General features: G+C 75.9%; 3 protein-coding genes across 3 annotated transcripts; 1 reads left to right on the top strand and 2 right to left on the bottom strand.

The window, feature by feature from the left end:
• Positions 1-279: 279 nt before the first annotated feature.
• EXOSC4 (exosome component 4) lies at positions 280-1,700 on the bottom strand. The gene is made up of 3 exons (XM_072851738.1): positions 1,480-1,700; positions 787-993; positions 280-686 (listed from the first exon to the last, which is right to left on the bottom strand). Exons 1-3 carry the CDS (start codon positions 1,648-1,650, stop codon positions 327-329), a joined length of 738 nt encoding a protein of 245 aa, XP_072707839.1. The 5' UTR covers positions 1,651-1,700; the 3' UTR covers positions 280-326.
• Positions 1,701-1,866: 166 nt separating this feature from the next.
• OPLAH (5-oxoprolinase, ATP-hydrolysing) lies at positions 1,867-15,211 on the top strand. Its single transcript, XM_072851724.1, has 26 exons — positions 1,867-2,153; positions 3,311-3,502; positions 3,983-4,097; positions 4,182-4,305; positions 4,391-4,586; positions 4,759-4,924; positions 4,989-5,127; positions 5,254-5,321; positions 5,390-5,658; positions 5,756-5,868; positions 6,595-6,765; positions 6,848-6,985; positions 8,255-8,393; positions 8,493-8,605; positions 8,707-8,858; positions 8,987-9,147; positions 9,224-9,331; positions 9,437-9,611; positions 11,634-11,818; positions 11,884-12,015; positions 12,126-12,260; positions 13,344-13,493; positions 14,281-14,438; positions 14,517-14,677; positions 14,744-14,841; positions 14,917-15,211. Exons 1-26 carry the CDS (start codon positions 1,980-1,982, stop codon positions 15,067-15,069), a joined length of 3,885 nt encoding a protein of 1,294 aa, XP_072707825.1. The 5' UTR covers positions 1,867-1,979; the 3' UTR covers positions 15,070-15,211.
• Positions 15,212-17,060: 1,849 nt separating this feature from the next.
• LOC140648683 (sphingomyelin phosphodiesterase 5-like) lies at positions 17,061-19,894 on the bottom strand. Its single transcript, XM_072855042.1, is given in 7 exon segments — positions 17,061-17,156; positions 17,234-17,387; positions 18,239-18,302; positions 18,432-18,521; positions 18,604-18,744; positions 18,851-18,923; positions 18,998-19,894. Coding segments are annotated over 7 exon segments (1,515 nt in total).
• Between the last annotated feature and the right edge of the window lie 3,055 nt (positions 19,895-22,949).

Raw genomic sequence — 22,949 nt, 5'->3', positions numbered from 1 at the left:
CAGACGGTGCAGCACGGCACATGGCACGTGGCATGGCGTCACACGTGGCACACGGCACGGTGCACGGCACGGCGTGGCAGACGGCGCAGCACGGCACATGGCATGGCGTCACACGTGGCACACAGCACGGCGTGGCACATGGCACGGCACGTGGCACGGCACGGCAGACGGTGCAGCACGGCACATGGCACGCGGCATGGTGTCACACGTGGCGCACGGCACACGGCACGGCGCGCAGCACGGCGCGGCAGACGGCGCACGGCACGCGGCACGGCGTGGCACAGGGCGGCAGACCTTTATTGCCGAGGGCCGCGGGCCGGCGCCGCTCAGTCCCCCAGCAGCGCGGCGGCCTCCCGCAGCCGCTCCCGCACCACGCGGTCCAGCACGGCGTGCAGGGCGCGGCACGCCTCCCCGGCCGCCTCCAGCGCCGCCTCCAGCCGCTCCTGGTGCAGGCGGGCGCTGAGCTGCAGGAGGGCGATCTGCCCCGACGCCGGCAGCAGCGCCAGCACCAGCCGCGGCCCACCGGCCGCCTCCTCGGGGGAGCTGAGGTCGGCCAGCGGCGTGTCCTCGGCCAGGCCGGCCGAGCTGGCGCAGACGTAGTCCCGCATGGGGATGCCGGCGTCCATCACCGCCAGCGTGGCCGCGTTGACGCAGGCGCAGTAGTTGCCGCCGTCGGCTTGCAGCACCTGGGGGAGCGGAGCGGAGCGGGGGGCTCGGCGGGCCGCGCCGGTGGCCGCCGAGGGTCCCCCCGCCCCGTTGCGCGCGCGTGCGTGTCCCCCCCGTCACCTGGACGTAGATGTCGATCTGGGAGCGGGGGTAGAGGCGGGTGAGGATGGCGGCCTCGAACGTCTGCTTCAGCTGCAGCGCCAGCTCGCCCGCCTGCCGGTCGCCGTGCGGCCGCCGCCGCCGCTCGCCGGTGCTGAAGGTGGCCATGCTGTACTGGCAGTTCACCAGCGCCCGGTCCGGCAGCGCCTTGCTGCGGGAGCCCCGCATCTGCGGGCGGGGGCCGGTACAGACCGGGGGGGCCGGTACAGACCGGGGGGCCCGGTACAGACCCCGGGGGGCCCGGTACAGACCGGGGGGTCGGTACAGACCCCGGGGGGGCCCGGTACAGACCCCGGGGGCCGGCACTGGCACCGGGGAGGGACCTCGACCCCCTGGGAGGGACCGGACCTCCGCGGCCCCGGTGGCCGGGGGGGCCTGGGGGTCCCGGGGACAAGGGGGGACAGGCCCGGGGGGATGGAGGGAGCGGAGGGGGCCCGAGGGGAGCGGAGGGGCCCGGGGGGAGCGGAGGGGCCCGGGGGGGAGCGGAGGGGCCCGAGGGGGAGCGGAGGGGCCCGAGGGGAGCGGAGGGGCCCGGGGGGGAGCGGAGGGGCCCGGGGGGAGCGGAGGGGCCCGGGGGGAGCGGAGGGGCCCGGGGGGAGCGGAGGGGCCCGGGGGGGAGCGGAGGCCCCGGGCCCGGTGTCCGACGCCGCTCACCTCGTGGGGGCCGTAGACCACGGCCAGCGCCTTGGTGTTGCCCTGCTCGATGTAGGCCGAGCCGTCGGCCTGCGCGAAGACGCCCATGCGGGCGCGGACCTTGCGGAGCTCGGCGGGACGGCGCCCGTCCGCCCGGTACCCCTCGTCCGACAGCAGCTCCGGCGCCGCCATCTTCCCCGGCCTGCCCCGCCGCCGGCGGACTACGCGTCCCGGCGTGCCCCGCGCGGGGACTACAACTCCCGGCGTGCCCCGCGCGCGCGTGCGCGGGGGGCGGGCTGAGGCCGCCTATCCTCCAGGCCACGCCCCCCCGCCCTAGGCCACGCCCTAAGCGGCGACGCCCCCTCCCCTCCCCTCCGAGGCCACGCCCCCGCGGGGCCGGTGCTCGGCGCTGCCCGGGCGGGAGCGATCGTACCGAGCACCGAGCGGCACCGAGCACCGAGCGCCGGTCACCGAGCACCGGTCACCGAGCACCGAGCCGTCCCGAGCCGTCCGGTCCCGCCATGGCGGCGGCGTCCGGTCCCAGCGGGTTCCAGTTCGCCATCGACCGCGGCGGGACCTTCACCGACGTCTTCGCCCGCTGCCCCGGCGGCCGCGTCCGCGTCCTCAAGCTGCTCTCCGAGGACCCGGGCTACGGAGACGCCCCCACCGAGGGCATCCGCCGCGTCCTGCAGGAGGTGCGGCCGCCCGACCCCCGGGACCCCCCGGGACCCTCCGCCGGGACCCCCCTGAGACCCTTCCCGGGACCCCCCGGGACCCCCCGGGACACCTCGGGACCCCCCCCGGGACCCCTCCTCCGGGACCCCCCTGAGACCCTTCCCGGGACCCCCCGGGACCCCCCGGGACACCCCGAGACCCCCGGGACCCCCGGGATCCCCGGGACACCCCGAGACCCCCGGGACCCTCCCTCGGGCCCCTCCCTTGGGACGCCCCGAGATCCCCACCGGGACCCCCGGGACCCCTCCAAGACTCCCCGGGACCCTCCTCCGGGCCACCCCCCCCGGCACCCCTCTGGGACTCCCCCAGGGCCCCCCAGGACCCTTCCCCAAGACCCTCCCTCAGGATCTCCTGCACCCCCCTCCCCGGGACCTCCCCACTGGGACCCCCCAGGACCCCTCCGGGACCCTCCTCTGGCACCCCCCCCACAGACCCCCCCCAGGACCCCCCAGGACCCCTGTGCCCAGCCGGTGCCAGCCCCCACCCTGGTGCCCCCTCCCAGGGCTGGGGCAGCCGGGTCCAGTCCGGACCCCTGCCTGCCCTGTGCCGGGGGCCGGGGGCCGAGGGTCTGCGGTGGAGCCGTGGGGCTGAGGGTCTGCGGTGGGGCTGAGGGTCCGCAGTGGGGCAGTAGGCTGAGGGTCTGCAGTGGGGCCATGGGGCTGAGGGTCCGCAGTGGGGCAGTAGGCTGAGAGTCTGCAGTGGGGCTGAGGGTCCGTGGTCGAGCCGTGGGGCTGAGGGTCTGCAGTGTGGCTGAGGGTCCATGGTGGGGTGGGGCCATGGGGCTGAGGGTCCACGATGGGGCTGAGGGTCTGCAGTGGGGCCATGGAGCTGAGGGTCCGCAGTGGGGCAGTAGGCTGAGAGTCTGCAGTGGGGCTGAGGGTCCGTGGTCGAGCCGTGGGGCTGAGGGTCTGCAGTGGGGCTGAGTATCCATGGTGGGGTGGGGCCATGGGGCTGAGGGTCCACGGTGGGGCTGAGGGTCTGCGGTGGAGCTGTGGGGCTGAGAGTCCGCAGTGGGGCAGTGGGCTGAGGGTCTGCAGTGGGGCAGTGGGCTGAGGGTCCGCGGCGGGGCTGAGGGCCCGCGGTGGGGCCGTGGGGCTGAGGCCCGGGGTGCCGGCAGGAGAGCGGGGTGGCGGTGCCGCGGGATCAGCCCCTGGACGCGTCCGGCATCGAGTGGATCCGCATGGGCACCACGGTGGCCACCAACGCGCTGCTGGAGCGCCGGGGCGAGCGCCTGGCCTTGCTGGTCACCCGCGGCTTCCGCGACCTCCTCCACATCGGCAGCCAGGCCCGGCCCCACATCTTCGACCTGGTGAGGCCCGGCACCGCCGCGGCGCCGCGCCGGCGGGGGGTTGGGGTGGCACGTCCCCGTGACCCGCACCGTTGGGCTCGGGGCAGCCCACCCCCGTGACCCACGCCGCCTGGAGCCGGGCCGGCACGTCCCCGTGACCGGCGCCGTCCAGCCTCGGGGCAACGCGTCCCCGCGCGACCCGCGCCGTCCCGGCTCGGTGGGGCCCGGCGCGTCCTTTGCCCGGCGCGGACGTCCTTGGCGGCGGCGGGAGGCCCCCGGATCCCGGGGGCCGCGTCCCGTGAGCGCCGCTGGGCCCCCGCCACGGCCCCGCGCCAGCCCCGGCGCCGCGCCAGCGCCCGCGCGCCGCCCCGGCCGGCCGGGAGCCAGCGGCAGCTCCGGCGGCGAGGCGAGGCGAGGCGAGGCCGGCGCGTCCCCGAGCGGGCGGCGGGGCGTCCCGCGGCGGCCCCCGGGCGACGTCCCCGTCCCCGTCCCCCCGCGCAGGAGGTGGCGGTGCCGGAGGTGCTGTACGAGGAGGTGATCGAGGTGGACGAGCGGCTCATCCCGCACCAGCCCGGCTGCCGCCTCCCGGGCACGGAGACCCTCCCGCGGCTCGAAGGTGGGGACCGCCGCCGTGGGGGGGGGCCGGGGCCGGCGGGGACACCCCCCCCCCCGCCGCCCCGTGACCCCCGGCCGTCCCCAGGCTCCACGGGCGCGTCCCTGCTGGTGCAGCGGCCGCTGGAGCTGTCGGCGCTGCGGCGGGAGCTGGAGGGGGTGCTGGCCCGCGGCATCCGCAGCCTGGCCGTGCTGCTGCTCCACTCCTACGCGTGAGTCCCCGGGGGGGGTCCCTGGGGGAAGCGGGGGGCGCGGCCGGAGCCCCGCGCCCGACGCCGTCCCCGCTCTCGCCGGCAGCTGGCCCGGCCACGAGGAGCAGGTCGGGGCGCTGGCGAGGGAGCTGGGCTTCCGGCACGTGTCCCTGTCCTCTGCGGTGGCGGCCATGGTGCGGGCGGTGCCGCGCGGCTACACGGCCTGCGCCGACGCCTACCTCACCCCCTGCATCCACCGCTACCTGGAGAGCTTCCGCGCCGGCTTCGCCCACCAGCTGCGGGTGAGCGGGGCCGCCGGGACCCCACCGCGGGCACCCGTCCCGCTGAGACCCCCGGGCCGGCGCCCGTCCCACCGGGACCCCCTCACCAGGACTCCCCCCCGCCCCGTGGGCGCCCGTCCCGCCGGGACCCCCCCGTGGGCGCCCGTCCCAGCGCCCGCCCGCCCGCCCGCAGGAGGTGCCGGTGCTGTTCATGCGCTCGGACGGGGGGCTCACCCCCATGCAGGACTTCAGCGGCGCCCGCGCCATCCTCTCGGGCCCGGCCGGCGGCGTGGTGGGCTACGCCGTGACCACCTACCGCCGCGAGGACGGGCAGCCCGTCATCGGCTTCGACATGGGAGGTGAGCGGGGCCGGGGGGCCGGGGGGGGTCTCCAGCGGGGCGGGCGCTGAGCCCTGCGCCCCAGGCACCTCGACGGACGTCAGCCGCTACGCCGGCGAGTACGAGCACGTCTTCGAGGCCAGCACCGCCGGCGTCAGCATCCAGGCGCCGCAGCTCGACATCAACACCGTGGCGGCCGGCGGCGGCTCCCGGCTCTTCTTCAGGTGGGTGGCGGTGGCCCGGGCGGGGGCTCCGGGCGGGGCACGCGGGGGCTCGGGGGGGTCCGGCTCGGCCGCGGCGCGGCGGGCGCGGCCGGGACCCTCCCGCTCCCGCCGGCGTCTTCCCTCCAGGTCCGGGCTCTTCGTGGTCGGCCCCGAGTCGGCGGGCGCCCACCCCGGCCCAGCCTGCTACCGCAAGGGTGAGTGGCCGCGGTGCCGGCGGGCGCCGTGCCGCGGCGCCGGGCTCACCGTCCCCGTCCCGGCGCAGGGGGTCCGCTGACCGTCACCGACGCCAACCTCTGCCTGGGCCGCCTGCTCCCCGAGTACTTCCCCCGCATCTTCGGGCCGGGCGAGGACCAGCCGCTGTGCCGGGAGGTGGCGGCGCGGGCGTTCCGGGAGCTGGCCGCCCGCATCAACGCCTTCCTGGCCGACACCACCACCGGCACCCACCGCCCGCTCTCGGTGGAGGAGGTGGCCATGGGCTTCGTGCGGGTGGCCAACGAGGCCATGTGCCGGCCCATCCGCGCCCTGACGCAGGTGGGGTGGCCCGAGGGTGGGGCGGGGGGCGCGGGCGCCCGGTGCCGGCGGTGCCGGCGTCACCCCGCTGTGCGCGTGTCGTCGTCCCCCCCCCCAGGCGCGGGGCCACGACGCCGCCCGCCACGTTTTGGCGTGCTTCGGGGGCGCGGGGGGCCAGCACGCCTGCGCCATCGCCCGCGCCCTGGGCATGGGCAGGGTCTTCATCCACAAGTAGGTGGACTGGGGGGCTCCGCGGGGACCCCCCTCTGCCGGCGCCGCCGGGCGGGGGCTGCGGGGGGAGGGGAGGGGGGCCGGGGTGTCCCCTGCGTAGGGGGTGGGGTTGGGGGGCTCTGGTCCCCCGGGGCGAATTTGTCGGGGTGGGGTGCCCCAGCCCCCAGGCCGATGCATCTGGGGGTGCCCAGCCCCCGGGGGATGTGTGGGGTTTTGGGGGTGCCCCTGGGGGTGGGGTTTGGGGGGTGCCCCAGCCCCCCGGGTGGATGATTGGGTTTGGGGGTGCCCCGGTCCCCAGGAGGGGGTGTGGGGGTTTGGGGTGTCCCAGCCCCTCAGCTGGATGCATTTGGGGGTACCCCGGTCCCCAAGGGATGCGTTGGGTTTGGGGGTGCCCCAGCCCCCAGATGCTTTCATTGGGTTTGGGGGTGCCCCTGGGTGCTGCGTTTGGGGGTGCTGCACATGGTTTCATTGGGTTTGGGGGTGCCCCTGGGTGCTGCATTTGGGGGTGCCCCGGGTGCTGGGTTTGGGGGTGCCCCAGCCCCCCGACGGCTTCATTGGGTCTGGGGGTGCCGCGGGCGGTGGCTGGGCTGGGTTCCCCGGAGGCCGCGCTGCCCTCGGGGTGCCCCGGTCCCCGGGAGGTGCTCGGGCGCCGGGGGTGCCCGCGGGCGGGCTCGGGGCGTCGCGGTCCCGGCGGCGGCGGCAGCGGCGTGGGCGGGCGTCGCGCAGGTACAGCGGGATCCTGTCGGCGTACGGGCTGGCGCTGGCGGACGTGGTGCACGAGGCCCAGGCCCCCTGCGCCCTCCGCTACGAGCCGGCCGCCTTCCCCCGGCTGGACGGGCGCATCGCCGCGCTGGAGCGGGAGTGCCGGGACGCGCTGCGGGCGCAGGGCTTCGCCGGGTGAGCCGCCGGGGTCCCCGGGGCGGGACGGCCGGGGACGCGGGGACGCCGGGGACGCCGCGCTGACGGGGCCGCGCCGCAGGGAGCGGATCCGCACCGAGGCGTTCCTGCACCTGCGCTACGAGGGCACCGACTGCGCCCTGATGTGCTCGGCCAAGGGCCACCCGCCCACCCCGCGCTCCTGCCGCGCCGGAGACTTCCTCGCCGCCTTCACCAGCCGGTCCGTGCCGGCACCGCGGTCCCCTGTACCAGCACCGCCGTCTCCATCCTGGTGCCATGATCCCATCCCAGAACCACGATCCCCATCCCGGCACCACGATCCCCATCCCAGCAGCACCATCCCCGTCCCGCCACCACAATCCCCCGTCCCGGCACCGTGATCCCCTGTACCGGCACCACGATCCCCATCCTGGTGCCGTGATCCCGTCCTGGAACCACGATCCCCATCCGAGCACCATGATCCCCATCCTGGCACCACCATCTCCATCCTGGTGCCGTGATCCCGTCCCAGAACCACAATCCCTGTCCCGACACCATGGTCCCCATCCCGGCACTGTGATCCCCATCCCAGCACCGTGATCCCCGTCCCGGCACCGCGATCCCCTGTCCTGGCACCATGATCCCCATCCTGGTGCCATGATCCCGTCCTGGAACCACGATCCCCATCTGAGCACCATGATCCCCGTCCCGGCACCACCATCTCCATCCTGGTGCCGTGATCCCGTCCCAGAACCACAATCCCCGTCCCGACACCATGGTCCCCATCCCGGCACTGTGATCCCCGTCCTGGCACCGCGATCCCCTGTCCCAGCGCCGCGATCCCTGTCCTGGCACCACGATCCCCATCCTGGTGCCATGATCCCATCCTGGAACCGTGATCCCCATCCCGGCACCACGATCCCCTGTCCCAGCACCATGATCCCCGTCCCGGCACCACCATCTCCATCCTGGTGCCGTGATCCCGTCCCAGAACCACAATCCCCGTCCCGGCACCATGGTCCCCATCCCGGCACTGCAATCCCCATCCCAGCACCGTGATCCCCTGTACCGGCACCATGATCCCCATCCCAGCACCGTGATCCCGTCCTGGAACCGTGATCCCTGTTCTGTCACCACAGTCCCCATCCCAGCACCGTGATCCCCATCCCAGCACCGTGATCCCCGTCCCGGCACTGCGATCCCCATCCCAGCACCACCGTCTCCATCCTGGTGCCGTGATCCCGTCCCAGAACCGTGATCCCCATCCCAGAACCACGATCCCCATCCCGGCACCACGATCCCTGTCCTGGCACCACAATCCCCATCCTGGTGCCGTGATCCCGTCCCAGAACCGTGATCCCCATCCCGGCACCACAATCTCCGTCCCGGCACCGTGATCCCCCATCCCTGCACCGCGATCCCCATCCTGGCACTGCCATGCCATGCCGGCAGCAGCCGGGGGTCTCCCAGTGCCCCCTCACCGCAGCCGGTGCCCGTTCCTGCCCCGCAGGTACCTGGTGGAGTTCGGCTTCACCATCCCCGACCGCGCCGTGGTGGTGGACGACGTGCGGGTGCGCGGCACGGGCAGCAGCGGCATCAGCTGCGAGACCCCCCTGGCCCCCAGCGGGAAGCCGGCCCGGGTGGAGACGGTGAGGACGGGACGGGGCGGGAGGGGGTCCGGGGGGGTCCGGGGCGGCGGCGCGGGGCCAGGGGGTGACGCGGCCGGGGGCCGGGGCTGCGTCCCGCAGGTGACGCGGTGCTACTTCGAGGAGGGGTACCTGGAGACGCCGGTGTTCCTGCTGGAGGAGCTGGCCTGCGACCACGCCGTCCCCGGCCCCGCCATCCTCATCGACAGGAACAGGTAGGGACCCCGGGGGGACGGCGGGGACGCCGGCGGGGACCCCGGGGAGCCCCGCGCCCCTCCAGCTGCCGGTGCCGCCGCCTGCCCCCCCCCCCCCCCAGCACCATCGTGGTGGAGCCGGGCTGCACCGCCAGCCTCACCCGCTTCGGCGACGTCCGCATCGCCGTCGGCTCGGGGTCCCCGCGCCCCGTCGGCCCCCAGCTCGACGCCGTCCAGCTCTCCATCTTCTCCCACCGCTTCATGAGCATCGCAGGTGGGGGGCTGCCCCCCAGCCGGGGCCGCGGCGAGGTGGGGGGGGGGCCGGGAGCCAGGACGAGGCGGGGGCGGGGGGGTGTTGTGGGGCGGGGGTCCCCTCTGAGGGTCCGCCGCGTCCCCCCGCAGAGCAGATGGGCCGGATCCTGCAGCGGACGGCCATCTCCACCAACATCAAGGAGCGGCTGGGCTTCTCCTGCGCGCCCCTCCGGCCGGACGGGGGGCTGGTGTCCAACGCCCCCCACATCCCCGTCCACCTGGGCGCCATGCAGGAGACCGTCCAGTTCCAGGTGGGGCGATCCCCCCCGGGGACACCCCCCCAAACACACGCCGGCACCCGCTCACCCCTTGCCGGTGCCGCCGCAGATCCGCAGCCTCGGTGAGGACCTGCGGGAGGGGGACGTCATCCTGAGCAACCACCCCTGCGCCGGCGGCAGCCACCTGCCCGACCTCACCGTCCCCACCCCCCTGAGCGCGGGGCGGGGGCGCGGGACCCCGGGGGCAGGACCCCCCCCCCGGTCCCGGCTCACCGGCCGGGGTCTTCCGGCCGGGCGTCCCCAAGCCGGGTCTTCTCCCCAGGTCTTCTGGCCCGGCGTCCCCAAGCCCGTCTTCTTTGTGGCCAGCCGCGGGCACCACGCCGACATCGGGGGCATCACCCCCGGCTCCATGCCCCCCCACTCCAAGGCGCTGCGGGAGGAGGGGGCCGTCTTCGTCTCCTTCAAGCTGGTGAAGGACGGCGTCTTCCAGGAGGAGGGTGGGTCCGCGGCGGGGACGCGGCGGGGATGGCACGGACACGATGGGGACACGGTGGGGACAGTGGGGAGATGGTGGGGACATGATGGGGATGTGGTGGGGACGGTGGGGATGTGGTGGGGACACAATGGGGACACAGTGGGGACATGATGGGGATGTGGTGGGGACGGTGGGGAGGTGGTGGGGACATGATGGGGATGTGGTGGGGATGGCAGGGACATGGTGGGGACAGTGGGGACGTGGTGGGGATGTGGTGGGGATGGCGGGGACACGATGGGGATGCGGTGGGGACAGTGGGGATGCGGTGGGGACACAATGGGGACACAGTGGGGACATGATGGGGATGTGGTGGGGACGGTGGGGAGGTGGTGGGGACATGATGGGGACAGTGGGGACGTGGTGGGGATGGTGGGGACATGGTGAGGGTGGTGGGGATGCAGTGGGGATGGTGGGGACGTGGTGGGGATGGCACGGACACGATGGGGACACGGTGGGGACAGTGGGGAGACGGTGGGGACACAATGGGGACACGGTGGGGACGTGATGGGGATGTGGTGGGGACAGTGGGGACGTGGTGGGGATGGTGGGGACATGGTGAGGGTGGTGGGGATGCAGTGGGGATGGTGGGGCCGTGGTGGGGCGGTTGGGACGTGGTGGAGATGGTGGGGACGTGGTGTGGATGGCACGGACACGATGGGGACACGGTGGGGACAGTGGGGAGACGGTGGGGACATGGTGGGGATGTGGTGGGGATGGCAGGGACACGATGGGGATGCGGTGGGGACACAATGGGGACACAGTGGGGACATGATGGGGATGTGGTGGGGATGGCGGGGACATGGTGGGGACAGTGGGGACGTGGTGGGGATGTGGTGGGGATGGCGGGGACACGATGGGGATGCGGTGGGGACAGTGGGGATGTGGTGGGGACACAATGGGGACACGGTGGGGACGTGATGGGGATGTGGTGGGGATGGCGGGGACATGGTGGGGACAGTGGGGACGTGGTGGGGATGTGGTGGGGATGGCGGGGACACGATGGGGATGCGGTGGGGACAGTGGGGATGCGGTGGGGACACAATGGGGACACAGTGGGGACATGATGGGGATGTGGTGGGGACGGTGGGGAGGTGGTGGGGACATGATGGGGACAGTGGGGACGTGGTGGGGATGGTGGGGACATGGTGAGGGTGGTGGGGATGCAGTGGGGATGGTGGGGACGCGGCGGGGATGGCACGGACACGATGGGGACACGGTGGGGACAGTGGGGAGACGGTGGGGACATGATGGGGATGTGGTGGGGACGGTGGGGATGCGGTGGGGACACAATGGGGACACAGTGGGGACATGATGGGGATGTGGTGGGGACGGTGGGGATGTGGTGGGGACATGATGGGGATGCGGTGGGGACAGTGGGGATGTGGTGGGGACACAATGGGGACACAGTGGGGACATGATGGGGATGTGGTGGGGATGGTGGGGAGGTGGTGGGGACATGATGGGGACAGTGGGGACGTGGTGGGGATGGTGGGGACATGGTGAGGGTGGTGGGGATGCAGTGGGGATGGTGGGGACGTGGTGGGGGCGGTTGGGACGTGGTGGAGATGGTGGGGACGTGGTGGGGATGGCACGGACACGATGGGGACACGGTGGGGACAGTGGGGAGACGGTGGGGACGTGGTGGGGATGTGGTGGGGATGGCAGGGACACGATGGGGATGTGGTGGGGACAGTGGGGATGTGGTGGGGACGGTGGGGACTGGTGAGAGCAGTGGGGATGCAGTGGGGATGGTGGGGATGTGGGGGGGATGCGGTGGGGACAGCGGAGACATGGTGAGGATGGCGGGGACGTGGTGGGGACGGCAGGGACGCGGCGGGGACGTGGTTGGGACGTGGCGGGGACGGCGGGGACACGGTGAGGACGGTGGGGATGGCGACGACGCATTGGGGACGTGGTGGGGACGGCAGGGACGCGGCGGGGACGGGCGCCCTCGGCCCCGCCGCCGCTCACCCGTCCCCCGCAGCGGTGACGGAAGCCCTGATGGCGCCGGGCCGCGTCCCGGGCTGCAGCGGGAGCCGGAACCTGCGGGACAACCTGTCGGACCTGCGGGCCCAGGTGGCCGCCAACCAGAAGGGGATCCAGCTGGTGGCCGAGCTCATCCGCCTCCACGGGCTGCCCGCCGTCCAGGCGTACATGGCCCACATCCAGGTGGGACCCGCCGCCCCCGGCCCCCCGCCGCCCCCCGGCCCCGCCGTGACGCCCGCCGTCCCCAGGCCAACGCCGAGGTGGCCGTGCGGGAGATGCTGAAGGGTTTCGCCGCGCGCTGGGGCGCGGCGGTGGAAGCCGAGGACCGCATGGACGACGGCTCGCCCATCCGGCTGCGGGTGCAGGTGGACCCCCGGGAGGTGAGCGGGCGGCCCCGGGACGCGGGAGATCCCCCCCTCCCCAAAACGGGGCGGGGGGCGGGGGGGGGGGACACACGCGGGGCCGCCCCTCATCCCCGCCGTCCCCGCAGGGCAGCGCCGTCTTCGACTTCTCGGGCTCGGGGCCGGAGGTGTACGGCAACTGCAACGCCCCCCGCGCCATCACGCTCTCCGCCCTCATCTACTGCCTGCGCTGCATGGTGGGACAGGACATCCCCCTCAACCAGGTGGGCGCGGGCCCCGGCTGCGGGACCCCCGCGCTGGGGGACCCCCCTGGCCTGTGGGAGCCCCCCTGCACTATGGGACCCCCCGGCTGCGGGACCCCCGGCTGTGGGACCCCCGGGCTGCAGGACCCCCAGGGCTATGAGACCCCTCCAGGGCTGTGGGACCCCTGGGCTGTGGGACCCCAGGGCTGTGGGACCCCAGGGCTGTGGGACCCCGGGCTGGGGCACCCCAGGGCTGTGGGACCCCCAGGCTGCGGGACCCCCAGGCTGGGGGACCCCCCAGGGCTGTGGGACCCCCGGGCTGTGGGACCCCCCCAGGGCTGCAGGACCCCCAGGGCTGTGAGACCCCCCCAGGGCTGTGGGACCCCAGGGCTGTGGGACCCCCGGGCTGGGGCACCCCAGGGCTGTGGGACCCCAGGGCTGTGGGACCCCCCGGGCTGGGGGACCCCCCAGGGTTGTGGGACCCCTGGGCTGCGGGACCCCCGGGCTGTGGGACCCCCGGGCTGCGGGACGCCCGGGCTGGGGCACCCCAGGGCTGTGGGACCCCCCCAGGGCTGTGGGACCCCAGGGTTGTGGGACCCCTGGGCTGTGAGACCCCCCCAGGGCTGTGGGACCCCCGGGCTGCGGGACCCCCGGGCTGTGGGACACCCCCGGGCTGTGGGACCCCCCTGGCTGTGGGACCCCCCTGGCTGTGGGACCCCCCAATCTGTGGGACCCCCCCAGGCTGTGGGACCCCCGGCACCCCCCCGCCAAGCAGGGCAGAGCCCCAGAGGAGCCCAGGCGAGGGGCTGTGGGGCGGGGGGGTCCTGGGCCCCCGATCCCCTGGGGCAGAGGGGCTGGGCCCCTTTCCCCCCGAGCAGGGGGTCTGGGCCCCCCGATCCCCCGGCGTGGGGGTCCCGGGCCCCTGCTCCCCCAGGGCAGGAAGGTGGGGGGCTCGGGGTGCTGCCCCCCGGGCCAGGAGAGCCGTGGGTCTGGGCTGGCCCCCCCCCCCCGAGCAGCCCTGGGGCAGGGGGAGCGGAGGGGGCGGCCGTGGGGCAGCGGCGTGGGGCAGGATGCGTGCGGGGCCGACGGGCCGCCTGCCCCCAGGGCTGCCTGGCCCCCGTGCGGGTGGTCATCCCCAGGGGCTCCATCCTGGACCCCTCGCCCGAGGCCGCCGTGGTGGGGGGCAACGTCCTGACCTCCCAGCGCGTGGTGGACGTCATCTTCAGGGCCTTCGGCGTCTGCGCCGCCTCCCAGGTAGGGACGGGGGTCCCGGGGTCCCGGGGTGCCGGGGGTCCGGGGTCTGGGGTGCTGGGGGTCCGGGGTGCTGGGGGCCAGGGTCCCAGGGGTCCAGGTCCCAGGGTGCCTGGGGTTCCCGGGGTTGGGGGTCCCAGGGGCTCTGGGGTCGCAGAGGTCTGGGGTCCTGGGGGTCTTAGGGGTCGGGGGTCCCGGGGTGCCAGGGGTCAGGAGTCCCAGGAGTTGGGGGTCCCAGAGGTCTGGGGGTCCCAGGGGTCAGGGGTCCCAGGGGTTGGGGGTCCCAGAGGTCTGGGGGTCCCAGGGGTCGGGGTCCCAGGGGTTGGGGTCCCAGAGGTCTGGGGGTCCCAGGGGGTCAGGGTCCCAGGGGTCGGGGGTCCTGGCTTGCCAGAGGCCCTGGGGATCCCAGGTGCTGGGGTCCCAGGGTGCCAGGGGCCCAGGGTGCTGGGGGTCCCAGGGGTCGGGGGTTCCGGTGGGTCAGGGGTCCCGGGGTGCCCCAGGTCCTGGGTGCTGGGGGTGCAGGGGGTCTGGGGTGCCGGGGGTCAGGGGTCCCAGGGGCCCATGGTCCCAGGGTGCCGGGGTCCCGGGGGTTGGGGGTCCCAGGGGTCGGGGCTTCCGGTGGGTCAGGAGCCCCGGGGGTCTGGAGTCCCGGGGTGCCGGGGGTCCTGGGTGCTGGGGGTCCCGGTTGCGGGGGGTCCCGGGGGTCCGGGGTGCCGGGGGGCCCAGGGGTCGGACTCCCCGGCTGGGGGCGAGGGACCCCCCGCCGCCCCTGCCCCCCCCGTGCCCCCAGGGCTGCATGAACAACGTCACCTTCGGGAACGCGCGGGTGGGCTACTACGAGACGGTGGCGGGGGGCGCGGGGGCCGGCCCGCGCTGGCACGGCCGCAGCGGGGTGCACACCCACATGACCAACACCCGCATCACCGACCCCGAGATCCTGGAGCAGCGGTGGGTGCCGGGGGCCCGGGGGGCCGCGGGGGGCCGCCGGGGCCCTGCCGGGACTGACGCCGGCCCCCCCCCCCCCAGGTACCCCGTGGTCCTGCGGCGCTTCGAGCTGCGGCGGGGCTCGGGGGGCGCGGGGCGCTACCGGGGGGGCGACGGCGTGATCCGGGAGCTGCTCTTCCGCGAGGACGCGGTGCTGTCGGTGCTGAGCGAGCGCCGCGCCGTCCGCCCCTACGGCCTGCGAGGTGAGCGGGGACCCCCGCGGCCCCCCGCGGCCCCCCAGCACCCCCTGACCCCCCTCTGCCGCTTAGGGGGCAGCCCCGGCGCCCCGGGGCTCAACCTGCTGCTGCGCCGTGACGGCCGAACCATCAACCTGGGCGCCAAGACGTCGGTGCCGGTGGAGCCGGGGGTGAGCGCCCCGCGGGACCCCCGCGCCCCCTCCGCGCCCCGGCGCCCCCTGACGCCCCCCTTCTCCCCGCCGCAGGACGTCTTCCACCTGCAGACCCCCGGCGGCGGCGGCTTCGGCTCCCCCGGGGACGGGGGGGACCCCGAGGAGGCCGCGGAGCCGCCGGCGTCCCGGAGCTTCGCCGAGCGCGGGAGCCTCTTCGAGTACCGGCGGGCGCAGGAGGCCGTCTGAGGGTCCCTGCCCCCCAGGCCACGCGCGCCCCGTGGGGCGGCCCCCTGACCCCAGACGCGCGCGCCCCGTGGGGCGGCCCCCCGACCCGACACGCACGCTCGGTGGGGCGGCCCCCCGTTCCCAGATACGCACGGTCCGTAGGGCAGCCCCCCAACCTCGGACACGCGCACTCTGTGGGGCAGCCCCCCAGCCCCAGTGCGCACCCCCAGGAGCATCCCCCCGGTCCCGGCTATGCACGCTCTGTGGGGCGGCCCCCCAACTCCACGTACGCACACTCTGTGGGGCAGCCCCCCATTCCTAGATACGCACAGTCCGTGGGGCAGCCCCTCAACTCCCAATACGCACAGTCCATGGGGCGGCCCCCCATCCCCAGGTACGCACAGTCCATGGGGCAGACCCCAACCCCAGATACGCACATTCTGTGGGGCAGCCCCCCCCAATCCCAGATACGCACATTCTGTGGGGCAGCCCCCCCAACCCCAGCTATGCACACGCCGTGGGGCAGCCCCCTAACCCCAGCTACGCACACCCCAAGAAGCAGCCCCCCACCCCAGCTATGCGCACGCCGTGGGGCAGCCCCCCACTCCCAGCTATGCACACCCCAAGGGGGATCCCCCTTCTCCACGCCTCGGGCTCCTGCCCCCCACCCCAGGGCAGAGAGGACCGGAGGGTCACCCCGCCGTGGGGCAGGGCTCAGGCTCCCGCAGTGGGGCAGCCTCTCCTCCCCACGGCGCTGCCCGTGGGCTCCCGCGCTTCTGCCTCACCCACCCCAGTCCAGCGCCTGGGGCTCGGCCCCTCCCAAACGACCCCCCGGACGTGGGGGTCTCGCCCCCCACCAGCTCGGTGCCCTCCAATAAACGAGCCTTCGGGCCCTTCCCGCATGGCCGTGTGCGCGGCGGGGGCGTGCTGGGGGTCCCTGCCAGGCGGCCCCCCCCCGGGGTCCCCACGGCGCGGTCCCCAGGGTCCCCGCCGCGCAGCTCCTCGCTTTGGGGGGCTGTGGTGGGGCTGGGCTGGGGTCAGGGCACGTGTGGGGCTGGGCTGTGCCCCGGCTGTGGGGCTGGGGGACGCGGTGTGCTCCCCCCCCAGCCGCAGCACCCAGCGCCCGTGGAGCACCCGCTGCCCCACGGAGCACCCAGTGCCCCAAATGGGGTGCACGGGGCTGGGGTCCCACCCCTGCATGGGGCCAGGAGGGAGTGGGGGGTGCAGGTAAGGTGCCGGCTGTCGCCGTCCTCGCCCACCCCATAAGCGTGGGTCGGCCCCACCACCCCCACCCCTGCGAAGCGTGGGGCAGCCCCCCCGGGTGCAGGGGGGCTCTGGGCTGAAGGGGTCCCCCCCGGGGCTGCTGAAGGGCCCCACCGAGCCCCGGGCCGAGGGCAGCCCCCCGGGGTGGGGGGCACCGGCCGGCTGCGCCCCGGGACCCTCCCGCCCCCCCCCCAGCCCCACTGAGCCCCCCGGAGCTCTGCCCCACGCGCCTGGGCTGGCTCCTCTGCCCCCCCCCCGCAGTGGGGACTCCCCAGCCTGCTCGGGGGGTCCGGCCGCCCCATGGCTGCTTGCCCCGGCAATGGGGGGCAGCCCCCCACGCGCCGTGGGGCCCGCACCGGCACCGCACCGCCCGCTGTGCTCGAGGCCTTTATTTCGCTCCGCTTGGTAAAACCGCAGCTGCCCCACCGCTGCCCCACTGCTGCCAGACCGCTGCCCCACCGCTGCCCCTCTGCTGCCCCACTGCTGCCCCACCGCGGCACTCGGGGGCTGGGGTGGTGGGCACAGCCACGCACCGCGGCAGCCCCACCGCGCCCCGCAGCAGCCCCGCAGGATGCCGGCACGGAGCCGTGCGGCCGACACGCGTGGGCCCCGGAGCCGTCCCCGCGTCCCCGTGGGGTGCCAGCAGCCCCCTCGCGCACCGACAGGCCCAGACCCCCAAGCCGTGCCGGTGCCGGCTCCGGTGCCGGGGGATGCGCCAGGCGGGTGGCCGCTGCCTGCGCGCCGGCGGCTCAGGGGGGCGCGGGGGCCACGTCGAGCCGCAGGGCCACGGGCAAGTGGTCGGAGCGGGTGGCCAGCTGGGTGATGAAGGAGACCCCCGCCACCTCCTGCGGGGGACAGGGGCCGTCAGGGCGGGGGACGCGGCGGGCACGGGCACCCCCCGCCCTGCCGCACCGGCGCTCACCGTCCGCAGCGGCACGGCCCCGTGGTGCTGGCGGTACAGGATGTAATCCACGCGCCGGCCCTGCCAGGGGCCGGGGGCCGCCGGGTCGGGCTGCCCGCTGCAGAGGATCGGGCCCGCCAGGTACTGGTGCCGCCCCGCCGGCTGCGAGAGGGTCCTGCGGAGCGGGGACACGGTGGCACGGGGACGTGGTGGCACGGGGACGTGGGGACACAGTGCTATGGGGATGCAGTAGCACGGGGACATGGGGACGCAGTGGCACAGGGATGTGGTGGCACGGGGACGTGGGGACAGAGTGGCACAGGGAGGTGGGGACAGGGGGGGGTGGGGACAAGGACATGGTGGCACGAGGACATGGTGGCATGGGGATGTGGTGGCACACGGACGTGGTGGCACGAGGACATGGTGGCACGAGGACGCAGTGGTGGCATGGTGGCACGGGGATGTGGTGGCACGGGGATGTGGTGGCACGGGGATGCAGTGGCATGGGGATGCGGTGACACGGGGACATGGGGACACAGTGGCACAGGGAGGTGGGGACATGGGGGCGTGGTGACACGGGGACATGGTGGCACGGGGACATGGTGGCACGAGGACATGGTGGCATGGGGACGCGGTGGCAAGGGGACACGGTGGCATGGGGACATGGTGGCACAGGGACATGGTGACATGGGGACACAGTGGTATGGGGAGGTGGGGACACGGTGACATGGGGACATGGTGGCACAAGGACATGGTGGCATGGGGACGCGGCGGCACGGGGACACGGTGACATGGGGACACAGTGGTATGGGGATGCAGTGACATGGGGACACGGGGACACAGTGGCACAGGGAGGTGGGGACGCGGTGACACGGGGACATGGTGGCACGAGGACTTGGTGGCACGAGGACGCGGTGGCATGGGGATGGAGGGTCCCTGCTGCCGGCACGGCCCCCTCTCAGTCCCGCGGGGCCCAGGGCTGTCCCCCCGTGTCCCCCCGTGTCCCCCCGTGTCCCCCCCCGTCACCTCTTCAGCTTCTCCGGGGTGGACACGGGCTCCTCGTAGATCTTCAGGGAGTTGAGCAGGGTGCCTGCGGCGGGGACGGGGACGGGGACGGGGACGGGGACGGGGAAGGGCAGGGCTGTGAGCGGGACCCCCGTGCTGGGGACGAGGGTGCCCCGGGGAGGGGCTGGGGGTGGGGGGGGAGGGCAGGTCCCACCTATGGCCCAGGGCTCGTCCTGCCCGGGCCCGCAGCGGCACGGGTCCCGGTACACCTAGAAGAGCCGGTGCCTCTGGTTGAGCGCGTCACCTGCGGGGAGGGGGACACGTCTGCGCCATCGCCCCCCCGGCCCCATGGCCCCCGGCCCCCGGCCCCCGTCCCGGCCCCCCACCTCGGGAGCAGTTGTCGAAGTTGAGGTCCCCGCAGAGGACGTCGAAGGCCACCGCGTCCCCGCGCTCCTCCTGCGCCTCCCGGAAGAGCTGCAGCCAGTGCAGCCCCAGCGTCAGCTGCGCCTCCCGGATGGCGGCATCGGCTGCGGGGGACGACGACACAGACACTCACGGACACGACGACGCGGCGGCACCGCCCGCCCCGGCACCGCCGGGACCCCCCTCGGGCGGGAGCGCGGTCGCCCTCACCTGCGGGCGCCTGGAGGTGGGTGCAGCCGACGTAGCCCACGACCCTCCGCCCCTGCGCCGAGCCCAGCAGCACCTGGGGGACGCGGCACCCTCAGCGTGGAGGCCCGGCGGGAGCCGGCGGCGGCCGCGGGCGGGGGTCCCGCTCACCTGGACGGCCAGCAGCCCCTTGGCGGCCAGGGCGTCCTCGCGGGTGCCGTTGGGGAAGCCGTGGTAGCACGCCGCGAGCACCGGGTAGCGGCTGGCCAGGAGGAGCCCGCTGTCCAGCAGCTTCGGCCGGCCGCCCCGCAGCCCCCGGGCACCCACCTCGGAGAGGACGTGCGGGAAGGTGCTGCCCAGCCGCTGGCGCAGGCAGGCGGCGGCGCCGGCGTCGAAGACCTCCTGCAGGCAGACGAAGTCGGCGTCCGCCGGGAAACGCTCGGACAACACCGCCGGCGCGGGCTCGGCCGCCTCCGCCGCGGGCATCTCCACCACCACGCTGCCGGGGGGCTGCTGCGGGGTGCGGAGGGTCCCGCCGTAGCCGTCGGCCTCGCCATCTCGAGGCCCGACCAGGCCGGCCCGGGCGCCGGGGGGGTCCGGCGGCGCCGGGGCGAGGTGGCGGGCGACGTAGGCGGCACGCTGCGGCGTCTGCCCCAGGTTGCTGAACTTGGCCAGGCCGCTGGGCAGCAGGCAGAGGTTGGCGCTGACGAAGGTGAAAGTCCGGCGCTGCCGCAGGTCCCACGGCTCCGCCGGCAGCGTGCCGGCCGTGTACTGGTAGGCGAAGGGCCGCCGCACGGCCTGCACCGGCAGCCACAAGAGCAGCCCCAGCGTGGCCAGCGGCAGCGAGAGCAGCAGCAGCGCGATGCAGGCCAGCCCGGCCAGCACCTGCCCGGTGCAGCCGCGGCACCGCCCGCACCGGCTCTGCCGCTGCCGCTGCCGCTCCGCCGTCGTCTGCCGCAGGTCGAGGAGGCGGTTGGCGGCCCAGAAGCTGGGGGCCAGCAGCCCCTCGGCCAGGCGGTCCAGGGCTGCCAGCGCCCGGCTGGGGAAGGGGGACTCTCGCAGCAGCATGGCCGGGGGCGGCCGGGCGGCCGGGGGGCCGGGCAGGGGGCTGAGGGGGAGCGCGGCGTACCCCGGCTCCTGCCCGGGGGCTGCGGTGTGGCCGGCGCGACCTGCGGAGAGAGCCCTCGAGTCGGGGGCGGCGGGGACGGCGCGGCCGGGAGCGGGGACCCCCCCTCGCCCCCGCCCGGCGCCGATCCCGGCTGCCGCGGCCCGGCCGCCACCGTGGGAACCTGCCGCGGCCGGGATCGTCCCACGCGTCCCCGGCCTCTGCCGGGAGCGGAGCCACGGCAGCTGCAGGGCGCGAGCGGGGGCGGGCGGCACGGCCGGAGCGGGGCTGCTGGCCGCCCTCCGCGTCCCCGCGGGGTCCCCGGGACCCCCAAAGCCACCCCAGGCGGGTACGGCTGGGGGAGGGGGACGACGACGACGACGACGACACCCAGGGCCGGGACCCCGCGCGGTTCCCGTCCCCCTCCCCGTCCCCGCGGCCGCCCCTCGCCGGCACCACGCCGCGGCCGCCCGCTCACCTGCTCGGGGGCCGGGGGCTGACGTCCCCCGCGCCACCGTCCCCGGCAGTCGGCAGCCGGCACGGCGGGTGACGGAGCCGCGGCGAGGCGAGCCCCGGCGAGGCCGGGACCAGCCGGCCTGGCCCGACGGGTTCCCCGGCGCTTCCGTGCCCCGCGGCCGTGCCACGGCCCGGGAACCTCGCGCCGCCCGCCCGCCTCCTCCCGCGCCCGCACCCGGGGCCCGGTGACTCCCGCCTGAGTCTGCAGCCCCACGCCGACGGCCCGGCCGTCCCGCCCGCTGCCAGCGTGGGGTGGCGCTGTCACCGGGGACGCTGGGGACGCTGGGGACACTGGGAACAGTGGGGTCACTGGGAACGGTGGGGTCACTGGGGACACTGGGGTGACTGAGGACACGGGGGTCACTGGGGTCACTGGGGATGTTTGGGACACGGGGCCACTGGGGTCATTGGGGTCACTGGGGTCGCTGGGGACATTGAGGTCACTGGGGTCGCTGGGGTCATGGGGGTCACCGGGGGTGCTGGCACGGTGGGGCCTCAGGGTGCCCTCGTCTGGGGGTCCCGGCTCCCCCGGCCGTGGGGCCGCCCCACACGCGCCCGCAGGACCGCAGCTCTCAGCTGTGGCTGCTCCGGCTCCGTCCCGTCCCCAGGCGCCGGCCGCGGCACAGGTCGCCCGCGGGGGCCGCGCTGGCCGGCGGCGTCCCCGTCCCGGCAGCGGGGCCTCGGCTCTGCGCCCTCTCCCGCCATCGGGGTCCCCCGGGCAGGACCCCTGGGGTCCCCCCCCTGGCTCCAGGGCACGTCTGGGGGGCAGGGTGCCCTACCGGCCGGGCGCCCGGCTCTGCCCCACGGCCCCACGGCCGGCCGGGCGGCATGTGCGGCGGAGGGTGACTCAGCCCAGGTCCCGGCACTTCCCGGTCGCTCGGGCATCCCTGCCTCCCACGGGAAGGCAATTTGCCGTCACGGGGCCCGGCTGGGAGCGGCACCACCTGTGGGGCGGCGCCAGCGCCGCGCCGGGGTCCTCGCACCCCGCTGGCCCCCAGCCGGCGGGGGTCGGTGCAGGCAGCTGCCACGTGCGTCCGCCCCGCGGCGCGGGCACGGGCACGGGCACCGGCACGGGCATCGCTCTCGCAGGGGGATGCGGGCATCGCGCCCGCGGTGCCGGCGGCAGCCGGCGGCGTTGCACCTGCGGCGCAGGCAGCGGCAGCGGGCAATGCCCCGCAGCTTTGCCCCGGCACCCGGGGCCCCGAGGGCCGTGTTCGCCCAGCGGCCGGCTCCGGAGGGCGCGGCGGCCGAGCCCTCCCCGCTGCCCGGTGCGGCCTGTGCCACGCTGCCCAGCGGCTCCGGCCCGGCCCTGCCTTCCGTGGTGGCCTTCGGCGGCCGGTGGGCGAGCGGCACCGTGCCCCGGTGCTGTTCCCTTCCCCGAGGGCCGGGCAAGTCCCCGAGCCCTCTGTGCTGGCTCCCTGCCCGCGCTGGCTCCTTGCCCGTGCCGGCTCCCTGCCCGTGCCGTCCCGCCACCGCCGCCTGTGCCGTTCCCCGGGGCCGCGCCACATCCTGTGCCCCCGGGCACCCCCTGCTCACCTCCGTGCCCCGCGGCGCTGGGGGCCATCGCCGACGGCACCGACGCCTCCGCCTCTCCGGAGGGGCCGGCACCACCGCCGCCGCCGTCAGCTCACAGCCACCGTCGGCTCGGGGCCGCGGCTTGCTCGGCACGCCGTGAGCTCGGCACGCCGCTGTCGGTGTCGGGAGCTCAACAGGTCACAAACATCCGCTGGCTGCCCGGCCGGACCGGGCTGTAATCAGCCGTGGCCCCGGCCGTGCCCAGCTGCCAGCTGCCCTGGGCCGGCCGGCCGGCCGCATTCCTGCCGTGGGTGCGTGGCAACCACCGCCTGCCACTGCTGGCCCCGGCAAACACCGTCTCCCACCTCCGTGCCCGGCCGTGCCGCCGGCCACGGGCCGGGGTGCCGTGGGCCAGGGAGCGTGCGGGCAGGGGTCGGCAGCGGCCGCGGGCGGGGGAGCCGGCGGCCTCCGAGCTGCTGGCGCTGCACCTTGCCCGGCCGGTGAACACCCACGACCGGTTTTCCCAGGCCTGTAACCCCTTGTCTGCCGCGTCCTGCCGGCGCGGCCCGCAGGCATGCCGGGAGCCTGCCGAACCGGGAAGGAGGAGGCCGTGGCCGTGAGGATGACCGTGGGCGACCCGCCACCCACGGCCCCCGCCCCCAGCCACCGCCGTCACCTTCCGGCCGTGCCGGTGGCGGGGCCGGGCTGCTCCCCCCGCTCTCCTTCCCCAGCGCCGTCCCCGGCGTCCCCCGCCCCGACGAAGGCAAAACCCCGGCCCCAGCTCCACCGCGGCGGCGGTGCTGGCTGGGGGGCCGTACGTGGTGGGGCAGGAGCGGCCGCGGCACCTCCAGCACGACGGCTGCGCCCGGCTGGCGACACCACGGCACTGACCCCCGGCCCCTCGCCTCGCACAGACCCCAGCGTGGGGGTCCTCGCCGCCGCCCCCCTCACCTACCGGGGTGCTGCCGTGTGTTCCCCCCGAGGGGC

This window comes from Ciconia boyciana, chromosome 2 (genome assembly GCF_034638445.1).
Source record: "Ciconia boyciana chromosome 2, ASM3463844v1, whole genome shotgun sequence".
Taxonomy (NCBI): domain Eukaryota; kingdom Metazoa; phylum Chordata; class Aves; order Ciconiiformes; family Ciconiidae; genus Ciconia; species Ciconia boyciana.
This window is presented reverse-complemented; position numbering and strand designations above follow the sequence as displayed.